At 41.7% G+C, this 12,161-nt stretch overlaps 1 protein-coding gene across 3 annotated transcripts in view; it reads right to left on the bottom strand.

Annotated features, from left to right (window-relative positions):
* MCF2L2 (MCF.2 cell line derived transforming sequence-like 2) overlaps positions 1–12,161 on the bottom strand; it is a 149,879-nt gene that overhangs the window by 93,405 nt on the left and 44,313 nt on the right. For all 3 annotated transcript variants that reach the window (XM_066193520.1, XM_066193522.1, XM_066193521.1), the window contains exons 3-6: positions 11,012–11,126; positions 6,916–7,006; positions 5,578–5,697; positions 117–233 (exon numbers count right to left, since the gene is read on the bottom strand). In XM_066193520.1, the coding sequence (XP_066049617.1) occupies positions 117–233; positions 5,578–5,697; positions 6,916–7,006; positions 11,012–11,126 (443 nt within the window). The remainder of the gene's footprint in view (positions 1–116; positions 234–5,577; positions 5,698–6,915; positions 7,007–11,011; positions 11,127–12,161) is intronic.

Genomic DNA, 12,161 nt, shown 5'->3' with positions numbered 1-12,161 from the left:
CCTTGGCAGAATCCATAGGCTGTAATGGAACTGAAAAGTTACTGTTTAATGGTTGCTTTGCATTTGTCCTGTGGACAGCTCTGGTGTGGATGTGTAAGAGGGGCAGCAGCACTCACCGTTCGGTGATGGATCCACTGGCTGTGCCCGTACTCCAGGGTTCCTCCCAGCTCCCGGGTCAGCTGACTCTTGTCAATGTAGCCATGCAGATCAGAGACAGAATTTAACATGATGATCTGAAATGAATCCAAACACACCAGACTGAGAGAAATAACAAGCCTTTCAATCATTGTTCCAAGGATCTGGGTTTGCCTTAATGTATATGACCACTGCAGTTCCACCAGAGGCTATCAGTTCTCATTTTCCATTTTCTTATGCCGTGGCCACAGTTAATTTTTTCTAGATTTTGCTTTCTGAATGTGTACATGGACATTCTTGAACTAACCTTGGTTTGACATCATCTTCCTCCTTGCTGGGCTGCCTCATTTTGCTTATGCATCAAGAGCAAAAGTATGGTATTGATAATTTTCACACAAACTTCCATAAAATAATTTATTCTCTAGATAACTCTTATTTAGAGAAAAATGGAGGCACAGGCAAGTTAAACAGCTTCCTCAACACCAACCACCTGATCCAGGGAAGTGCCAAAATGAAACCATTGAGAATAAGATTTTTCTTTCAGTTTTCTGATTTTTTTTGGCACTGTATGTTCACTGAATTCACTGGCATTTTTCCATTTAAAATCATAATGGAAGGGAAAGGAGAGATAAACCTAGATCCATTTTTTTTACTTCTGAATCTCCTTACCACTAGATTTGCTTGAAGAAAGCCAAACAAGATTTGAATTCAGCTTCAGATAAGCAACATTACCTTTTGGCAACCACTGTAAATTTGTCAACACAAGTGGTTACAGAAATAGCACACATTAATTGTTGTTCCAACAGCTAAAAGATATGCCATGATTTCAGGAACAGAAGAATAAGAATTTGAGCACAAATGACTACGAATTTTAAATTAATAAATGTCAGTAATATGTCAAATGTGTTACTTGTCCTTATTTAAAGAAAGCTTAAGTGGCTCTGCATGTCAGCAGGCCCCAATGGAGCATGGTAAGTACACTGGCAAACACTGTGGACAGTGAGATGAGTGATGATTTATGGAGACAAGAGGATTCATATTCTAGGCAAGAACTTCTCTAAGAAAAGCCTTGAGAAGAAACCTGAACAAGTTTTTGGGTGATCTTTGTTACAGAATCTTTCTAGAATAATTTGGCTTGCCAGGAATCTCAGCTCTCTAGTCCAACTTTTTTTTCAAAGCTGTGTCAGCTGTGAGATCAAACCAGGTTGCTTAGGGTTTTATCCACCTGAGACTTAAAAATATCCAAGGATTGGAGATTGTACAGCCTGTTTGGGCAGTCTGGTCTGCTGCCTGTCTTTGTGGTGAGAAAGTTTTACCTTATGCCAAGTCAGAGCTGTCCTTGTTTCACCTTATGGCAGTTACTTCTTGTCTTACCATCATGCACAAGCTGGCTGCAGTGCCCAGTAACCTGCTTGGAGGGACTGGAAAGCTGCTGCTATTTCATATTAACCCTCCTAAGCCTTCCCTTCTCCACATTAGACAAGCACAGTTCCCTCAGCATCTTCTCACAGAACACACGCTTCAAGTCCTGACCTTCTTGGCTCTCCAACATTATTCCAGATTAATATTTTTCTTGTACTGGGGGAACCAAAACTCAACAGGGTGCTCTTAATGCCATTTAATTAGAGCCAAGTTAAGGTGGACGAGTGCTTGTCTCAACCTGCTAGCTATGCTCCTGTTAATACAGGATGCTGATGGCTTCCTTTGCTGCCAGGGCACACTCTGGCTCATGTACAGTTTGCTGCCTACCATGTTCCCAGCTCCTTTTCTGCAGAGATGCTCCCCAGAGAGTCAGGCTACAGTGTGAACTGTTGTCAACAGCATAACTGTTGTGTTGTTGAAAGGGAAGAACTTGAAGGGAAGAATGAGATCTTTCTTGAGGAAGAAAATCCTTCTGGAAGGAAATTCTTTCCCAGTTGCATGACTTTGCTTTGCCCCTTTTGTATATGTAAAATAATATGCCGGTCAGCCCATTCCTTGAGTTTCTGTTCCAGTGGCTCTGTCCTGGAGTACACCATCTGCTCCTCCTGGTTTAGTGTTATCTGCACTCTTGATGACAGTGCAGCCTGTTTCCTCTTCTATGCACCGATGAAGACATCAAACAGGGCAGGTCCCAGCAGGTATCACTACAACACTCCACTCGTTGCCCATTTCCAGGCAGAGTATGACCCATTACCATTACCCTCCTAATCCATCATGAAACCAGTTTTTAAAACCATATGTAGTCGTCCATCCATCCAAACTTTAACCTAACTTGGATACAAGAATATAGTGGAGGATGCACTTGGCCCCAGGGACCCATACAGGCTGAAAATTCTCAAGTAGGCCCTCACTCTACTCTTTTTCACTTCCAGCAGTTCATCTTCTCCTTGACCCCTGTCTTCAAACATGGAAACAAGATCCTGTTGATGAAGAGACTGTGGCAAAGAAAGGTGAGTACCTCAACCAAAGTTAAAGGAAAAACTGTTCCCTGAATGTGTTATGAAACACTGCTCTGTTATGATCAAAGCCAGAAAGCTCAAAAAGCTGCATCATCTTGAAAAGGTCTCACACTGGAACATAAAGTCTAAGGACTAATTCTGAACTGGAAATCACATTTGAAAAAGTAAGTCCTAACTGCTTTGTAGCTCTTTCCTATCAGAGATGTTGATGACAAGTTGGAAATCTTCTGATACTTCAAACATCACTGAAACCACAGAAGAACACTGTCATGCAAGTTTTTTAAGGAAGAATTTTGTTTTTGCTTTAACCTAGTATGCTCAGCATGAGCTACAAAACAAACCTATTAATATTGCCAGCTATGGTGCTACCCAACAGGGCATGGGTCTTCACTATGCAGGCATTCCTGCAGGAGAAAGCCTATGAGCAATCCAGCATCCATCTAAAAAAACCAGTCTAAGAGAGCATTAGCATCTCCCATGCTGCTTGCCAGACAGAAGACAGCCACAGTCAGTCAGCTGGAGAGTGCAAGGGAGCAACAGTTTAGAAGAGAAGCGTCAGTGTGGAACATGGAGCTGCTTCTGGATGGGTTAGGCTGTCAAAAAGATGTCACAGCTTACGAAGTTCAAGGAAGCGTTTGCTATGGACAGATTGTTCAGCCTTTTATGCATGTTCTGAAGATACTTTAATTCACTTCCTATGATGGGAGGTTCTTTGGGTACATCTCTGAGTGTTCCTTTTGAATTCACAGATTTTAAACTCAAATAAACCCTGCTGTGTCTCCTATATTTCTGTATCTTGATCTTGGTTAATGATATCTAATCAAATCAGTATCCCAATAGAAATTTACCTGATGAAGTTTTATTACCCACATTTGTATGCCAGTGTGATATAAATCCTGCATTTACTTTTTGTGTCTGGTTGGTTATTTCAGCCTTTATTTCCAGTTCCTGTCTGATCTTCTGGTTTCTACTCATTCCAGTGTTGATTTAACCCAGCAAATATATTTTACTGAACATATTTGCAGTCAGATAACTCAAATAAACTATTTTTTTTTCTTAACAAATGCACACAATATTCTTGGAGCTCCTTTTGAATGCTCATGTCTTGGTCCTGACTCACTCACAGTTGTGATAGGAAATGCCACCCATCCACAGCCCAATTATTACATGAATGTTGTCACAGGGCCAAACACAACAAAAACAAAAATCCTGCAAACAATTTAAAAGATTGCCATGATACTGAAGACAGGTACTGATCCCTAATTCCTTGAGTAAGGACATCTCCAATGGAAGAAGAACTCTCTGGTCCTGTTCTCTTGGCATTTAGGATGCTGTTTTCAAATGGGACAAGACATCATTCTCAGTAACTTCCCCCCTCTGAAACTGGGTATACAAGGACATACCCAGATGCTACTTTTAGGATGAGCTGCAACACAGGAGAAAAGCCCCTCCAGAGAGCATGACAGATCCCAGGAACTTGAAACACCTGTAGTACAACCGTAAGCAACTTAGAATAGCATCAGACATATGTGGGCAGACTGTATATAAATCTGACAGGCTGTCCACAGACATCAGGGCAGGAGGCAGGCAGATCCTGCAAGTGTTTCATGCTCTTAGTTTTTGTAAGGTTGTTCTCTAAGCTCTGTGGACATAGCCAGAATGACTCAAAATTCCAAGATGAACCCAAACTAAACTGATATCTTGATTTTCCTGCCTGTAAGAAGGGTAAGTTAGCATTTCATACTTAATGCAGTGCTTGAGTCCACCTAGAATTAACCTCCCTTCCAACTTTGATCCCTTCCAAGTTTTGAAATGCCACTCTGACATCAAATTAACTGCTAAAAGTACAAGAAATGCTGAACTGGTGGAAAATGCCAGTCCTTGATGAAGCTGTCCCTTTCCAGGCTGCAGTCACTGGTACAACTGTTGCTATAATAACAGATTGGGGCATATTAAATATAGGTATATCCATTTTTAAAGTACTATAAAATATTTTGCTTTGTATTCAAACTATTTTTTTTTTCAATTTTGCATTTTACCAAAAAGCCACCCTATCCAGTGACAGTAAATGTTACAATTTAACCACAGTAGCCCAATGTATGTTCATAGCTCGTTTTCTGTATGCACTGTAATAAACAGATGCTGTATCTCACTTCAGGAGAATCAGAAAGTGTTTTAAACACCTGAACTTCAAACTCGAGTGATGACAGAGCCAGAATTTGTTGGAAAACCATAAGTATTTAGCAAAACAACATAAACCCAAAAGCAAAATCCAAAACAGTCATCTGAAATCCCTCCAGTAAAGTCACCGTGGAACACAGCATGAGTCTGATCCAGCATGAAATATCATCAATAATCATAATTCAAGCTTATTTATAAAACTTAAAATTTTTTTGACACCGCATGCAAACATGCAACTAAAAACAACTCATAAAAAACAACTCCTAAAAGATCCCTCATAGAATAATCTCAAACTTTTTCAGGATTGATAACCTTCTTCACATCACAGTCTCATCAACCTACAGCATATGCCAAGTGCATATAAAAATAAGTAAAACACAAACTCTGAATCTTGAGGGCATGGGAGGCATAAAAGTCATTCAGAATAACAAATGTTACAGGGACAGTCAGCACTCCCATGGATAACCCATCAAATAGTGCAGAATTCTGCCCTAGGCTTTTGCTGCTCTGTAGTCCTGAATATTTATGTTTGTCACTGGAGCAGGATCTACCTCTTCCTACAAGAAGGGAATATCTCCACTGAGTTAAAATGCCAGCACTTAAAAACTGAGTCACATTTTAAAGCTAGACTGGACATGGGAAGATGTTTATTAAATACAATGAACCATCCACTCCTAATCAACTCTTTGCATCACCATACAGACCTGGATGAAAGGCCCCAGGTGCCACTTGCAATCCTGTATTATGAGAAATTGCTGCCAGCCCAGACGTGCAGAAATGGAGATAAAGAAAATGCATGGACAAAAAACTGCATGCTTACCGGTACCTTCATTTTAAAGTCATCTCGATAGAGTTTAATGCCAATGTCAGCGATTGCCCTTTGGATAAAGCGGGAGGGTCTCAGGACAAACACCAGCTGCAGGTTTCCTGGAAATGCTCCCTGCAAGAAATATTGAATTCTTAGAAGGCACATTTCTACCTTACAAGGGAGTTTTCAGCCAAGTGTTTCCTCACCAGGGCAAAGCAGGTAGGATTTACTGGATCTTGCTCAGTCCAGCTGCTCATTGCATCAGCTGGTCCATTCAGCCCGTACTCATTGTCACTATTTCCAAACCCAACAGGAAGACTGACCCATGGATTTTGCTGCCCAGCCACATGTTGTTTCATGATACAGATTTATCACAGAACTCCAAGGTTCCTGACAAGTGCCTTTCTCCCCCAGATCCAAACCCCACCAAGCCCCATTTGCACCACCACGCCAGAGGTTTTCCCAGTTTTTTAGGCTGCAGCCACTAGAGGGCAAAGCTGGCTGCCCACGTTGGACTGGTGAGGGAAGCTGGTAGCACAGATAGATTCCCCATGCTGACCTACCTATTCACTCTGCTAAGGGTTTTGAATCCTTTTAACCTCACATATTTTTACACACAGGCAGGCACTCAACATATTCATCAGACATGGCCCTGCCTGCAACACCCAGCCTACATCTCTCACACTCCTCTGAGCTCATCAAGCATAAAAAAAGAACAATTTCTTGAAGAGAACAGCAAAAAAGCCTGAGAATGAAAAATATTTCTGTCTAAATACATTGAAAGAACTTAAAGTCGCCTTTGTCATCCTGCTACCCTACACCTCTGTGTGTGAGTGCTTGATCCTCACACAGTAAATGCTCCTAGTAAGAGATGTATAAAACCAGCTGGTTTTCACAGCACTGAAAATCAGTGCCCAGCTCTGACTTTTGCAAATGAGATATAATAAGCTATTAAGAGTTTCTGACAGAGATAATTTACTGCTATGCAAACACAAATCCCTTGGGATCTATTTCTTTCATAAGCAGGCCACGTCATACCTCCTCAGGGCATGGAAGGGGTACCTCTTAGAGTCCTCTAGGAACCAACTTCAAATTACCAGAATTTATATTGCAATCAAGCCAGAAAATAAGGAATTTGTCCTAATTCAGCAGCAAACAAGACTATGTAATTTGACTCTGCAGCTTCCTCCCTCTCTTATTTAACGCTTATGAGCTGCAGGGCCGGGGAGAATCTGCATCCACAGCCAGAAAAAGGGAGCTTAAAATGAGCACAGGAGGCTGTATCGTGTGCTGAGGGTTCAGAAGACAATTTTAATTTCTATAAGATAAATAACAAAAGCAAGCACTTACTGCTATTCGTGTCAGGGATGCCTTGACTGCACTCCATTTGTCCCGTCGCCTGTCTATGATGATGATGAATCCGATGCTGGCAGCCTCCAGACTGCAAAACAGATGAAATAGGTGTGCTGGGTTACAGGGAGACACTCCTGTTCCAAGGCAGAGAACTGCAGCAAAACACAGCCTCCGTCACACCACGCTCAGAGCCCATTATGAAAACACAACGTACAGTGGAAAGAATGAATATTTGGCAGAAACGCACATGAAAAGGAAAGCCAGCAAAATTTCTCCTTCCAGCATAAGGCTAGCAGCTTACACAAAACATGAATATTTTATCTGCTGAATCTCTCAGCTGCTGTGCTACTCTGCTGCCAGTCTAGGTGGCATGAATAGTTCAGGATCACAAATTACACTGTGCTCTTTTGAAGACAAAACCTCCAGATCTTTTTTTTTTCTTTTTTTCCCTGCAAAATAACTTAAGCTATTAGACACCCCCCTACAGTTTTCCTTCTCCAAGTATGCTGACACCTGACAGAGGCACTGAGCTCCAGGGCATCAGTATCCCCTGACTTGTGTACACAAAGCCCCAGGAATTCTGGTAGGCAAAGCAGAAATTGAAGAGTTCTATTTTGCCAATCACAAACTTGTTCTGGGGTTGTAAGTCATTCAAAACTATCCTTTTCAATGTACTGGCTAGAATAACAGTTCCTGTTCCTTCTCAGTGCTTTTCAAGGAGGATCTAAGAGGCAGTGATTTGGTGCTCCATTGCATCTATGTAGACCTCATAAATACCCCATCCTCTCTTTCCCTCTCAAAAATCCCACTCTGGAGTGCAAGGTTTCAGCAGGACTGCTCTTCTCTCTGCCTTCTAAGAGCACTCAGCAGTGGAGAAGCTAAAAAGTACACACTGAGTGTCCAGACACTTCACGAGAGCAGGATGGCTCAGTCATCCCAGGACAAACCAGAGGCAGAAAGGAAGAGTATAAGTGTCATAATCAGAGGACATACTGCAATTAAATATCCAATCACAGATTAAGAACAAAAAAATTTGTTTAAAATATCTCCTTGATCCCTATTCTGCTGTCCATACAAGGATCAAGTCAGGAACATTGTTTCCATGGGTCATTTTACCCAAACTCTTGTCAATAATCTACTGAAGACCACCAACACAGGAAAAACTCTGAGCTCTTGCTGCAGATCTGCAGGATCATAAACTGAAAGCCAAAGTACTGTGCAAAACTGGGATGCCATGTGAAGACTCCTAGTAGTTCATACTGCTAACAGGAAAACTCACTGAATTTTCCAATTCACTATTTTTACTGCATTCCTCTCAGGATTACAAAATTCAGTGACAATACATGACCTTTCCTCTTTAGCAGTGCAACATGCAGCTCTCTGCAGAGGACAGAAAATGTATTTGCAGCAGTGCCTCTCAAGCACAATTCATCTGTATTACCTTTTATAAATACACAAATGCATACATACCCTTCAGTAGTCTTGGATATACACAAACACACACATATCCTTCAGTAGCTCAACAAATACTCCACGGAACAAAATTCCTTGATAAGGTTCAAATAAGGGCAACAAAGATATTGTGTGTGTTGCAGATTGTTACAGAGAGGGTGAGAAACTAAACACCAAAGTCTCAACCCGGGGCCTTCACATTCAAATGATGCTCAGCAAAGCAGCAGTTGTTGTCACTGAGATAAGCCAATGGTACTTGTATGTTTGCTTTTTGATGTGGAGATTTTTTATCATTTTGCTTGTTTGTGGAGTTGTTTGTTTGTTGTTGTTGTTGGGAGGGGGGTTGTGAATATTTTTTTCTTTTTAGCTAGATAGGACTGACTGAAGTCCTAAATTTAACCAGGGAAACAGAGAGTGTCAGCAAGTGATTCTGTTTCAACCAGCATGCTGAAAGACCATGCCAAGGTCTGAATGTCATTTGGCTCCAAGGGATGGATGCAGACAAACAGCTACGGGATGAGGCCTGGCTGAGGTGGCAGCATCAGCACCAGTGGATGCACAGCTGAGAACCTCCACTCGAGTTTGCGTCCAGAGAAAGTTTGTTTAAAAATAAACCCACACACACATTCCATCAATGTTTTCTCAGTGTCAGTACCATAATATCTCTACCCTCATAATGAAAATGCATTGGGGTTTCTCCAGTTCTCTGAAAAGAAGGATTTGAAGACAATCCTGAAAACCAGATAAACATCAGGCTTACCTCCAAAATAAATTCTGGCACATTTGCCTAAATCTACAGATGTCTAGCAGAAAGGTTCCCTTTCCCTGAATGAAATATCTGCAATCAGCAGAACTGTTCCATCCTCAGGTCTGCATTCAGGTTAGCCCTTGAACACTGACTTGAGACGTTGAATCCTTTCGTAAGGAGAGAAGGACACCAGTTTATCAAAGTACTTAATCCATGTCAAATTTAAGAAAAAGGAATTCTGGCCAATGTGCTGGTATGCAGAAAATGTACCTTAAAGCCCCAGTTTGTCACTGACCTTGAACAGGTCATTTAGAGCAAACTGAACAGTCACTTAACACAAGTTTTGGTGAGCCCGCAGAGGAGATATTACTCACACGTATCTCAGCATCTGTAAAATAGGTATATCAGAGCCCTCCTGACTTACAAAGTTTTGAAACTCAATTCTTCATTCTTTGCACATGGCTCTGGGATTCCTCAGGGGAAGAGAAAACACAGAACTGAAACTGAATCAATGCAAAGGTCCATCTAGCTCAACGCCCTGACTCCAGTGTGGGTAGATAGTGGCTACTGAGACAAAGGCAGCAGAAAAATGAGAAGGACAATACTTCTCTTGGTATATTCTCCCAAGTGCCAGCATTAAGGAATAAATTAATTTCTTCAGCCTGAGTTTACATTTGAACCATTGTGTCCATTGGCTGCATTGATGGAGCAATCCTTCACGAATTTGGCTAATTTCTTTTGGACCCATCTGTGCTTTTGGGCTTCACACAGGCTGAAGAAGCTCAAAGCATTTCTGTCCATCACGTTGACAATGCAACATGCTGGTTCCCCAACATGCGACAAAATCACTGGGAATCATCTTCCTGTATGCAAAGTACAAAGTACTTTAAAACTAGTTTTGTGGTTTTCTCAGCCACTGCTGCTGTTGTACATACCCTGAAGCTGGTCACCCTCCCAGTCCTGAAGGGAGTAAAGAAATACTCAAAACAAAGTTTCCCCTGGCAGAACAAAAGTTCCACAGAGCAGAGTGAAACAATGAAACGGTTAAATTCACAGTATGTGGTTTCTCTCAGCTTGCTTTGCCAGCTGTTTGGCAACAACTTTGGCAAGTATGGGGAATACACATAGGTAGAGCTGTAAAACTTCTCACTCAAACTTGAAGGAGGCACATTTTCCGCTATGATTCCCATAGCACCTTTTTACAGAAGACCACAGGAAATAAATTGTTGCTGTGCTTCTCACTAGCACAGAGAGTGATGGTCTAGAGACAGGATCAGGGGACTGAAAAAATATTAAACTCTCTTAGATGAACAAAAAGTAATTCAGCAGGCATGCCTTAGTACATTTCCTCAGAGCAGGGGAAGTCAGTTTGTTTCATTATCCTTATAAAGCTGCAGGCAAAAAGCAAGGAAATTATCCTGGTTGTGGAGCAACCTCCAAAGAAATGAAGTACCAGAAAGCACATGGTGCTTGCCAGAATCCTGTCAGTGGGGCACCTCACTTGCTTTTTCAGCAAAGGGAAAGCTGGATAGAAAGATGCACTTGGAGAATAAGCAGTCATGGGACCTATGTATGGCTGCTTCCTAAGCAGCCCTTCCCTTAATACATCCAGTGCCCCTGAGACTTTTCACAAACAATCCCTCTTAGCTCCCTTTGATCTGCCATCTATGCTGCTCCTCTTCAGATCTATTCCTGCTCCAATTCAGTTCAACCTGCCCTGTGTGAAGCTTTCTTTTCCATGCAAATTACACAGTTCCAGTAGATAGGGAAGTTTCATAATGGCTGGAGAAATGCAGAGGAACTGGTATGTCCTGGTAGCACCACTGAATTCAGCAAGCCATTGGGGAAGCAAAACTCTTCAGGAAAGCAACAGAAATTTGTGCTTAGCCTCACCTGGGAATGCTGGTTAGATAAGTGACCACATTCAGAAAATCGTCATCAGGTATCTCACTGAATCCTGCAAATTCTGGAAAGGTTATAATGGGTGCCCCATCCTTCCCTCTTCCTCCTGCAAAAGACAAGTCATAAAGTTTAGAAAGTGATTTTATGCCTTTAGACAGACTGGTCAGTACTCAAGTGGGAAACACTGGCATATTTGTCCTTGTAAAGTACCCACATCCAGTAATCGTCATCAGCTCCCATCTGATACAACTCACTCTAGTTTCATTACCTCTGTTCACTCCTGATGAGATTCTAGTCTTTGAAATTATCAGCTTTTTCCATTAATCTTTGCACAATTCTGATTAAGTGCTTTTTTTCATTCTTTGTTTCCCATTTCCAAATAATTCCTTGTGATGATATTACAGTATTTCCCTATGTATAGGTACAGTGCTCTCCAATTCCTTCTAGACATCAAATGAAATGAAGTAACAGAGCATACAAGCTTTGAATATATATATATAGCCCACAATACAGGCCTGGGACCAATCCAGGCTTAGGTCTTTCCTTAAGAATGCTCAAAGTGCATGGAGGAATTTTGCTTATCATGCTTATTTGCATCAAACCTCGATTAAACAGGACAGAGAATTGCCATACTCATAAGCAATAAGGTTAAGAAGAGTCCCTTTCTGAGGGATTCCCTGATCCAGATTCAGGTAGAGCTACAGGAAGCATGGAGCCAAGCCCCTTGGAACCAAGCAGCCTTTACATCTCTCCTGATAGAGTTGCTCAGCTCCAGAGTTGCTGTAGTCCAGGGCACAAACCCTGTTTACTTGTAGCACCAATCCCAACTTGGTTCCACTGATAAATCTGGGCATCAGTCCAACCACACAGAAGTTAGGAGGGGTTTTCTCACCAGCTTGGGCTCAAAGCTGAGAGCAGACTGAGGAGGCAGCAGCACTTAAAGGAACACGATGAAACAAAGCTTTTGCTACAGGTAGCTTATTGCTTAGGTCTCCTTAAACAGGGTATTAAGGATAAGCTTTTCCCTGGGTCTTTCTCCTTTCTCTGCAATCTTTATGTAAACCTATTTTTCGCACCAGGCTCAAGAATTCTCTAACAACCCAATAGTGAGTGTAGTTCTGCTGTAGACACAGTTTTCTGA

This window comes from Chamaea fasciata, unplaced genomic scaffold (genome assembly GCF_029207755.1).
Source record: "Chamaea fasciata isolate MVZ Bird 193981 ecotype frontalis unplaced genomic scaffold, bChaFas1.0.hap1 SCAF_11, whole genome shotgun sequence".
Classification (NCBI taxonomy): Eukaryota; Metazoa; Chordata; class Aves; order Passeriformes; family Sylviidae; genus Chamaea; species Chamaea fasciata.
The sequence above is the reverse complement of the archived record's forward strand: the minus strand, read 5'-3'. Positions and strand labels throughout refer to the sequence as shown.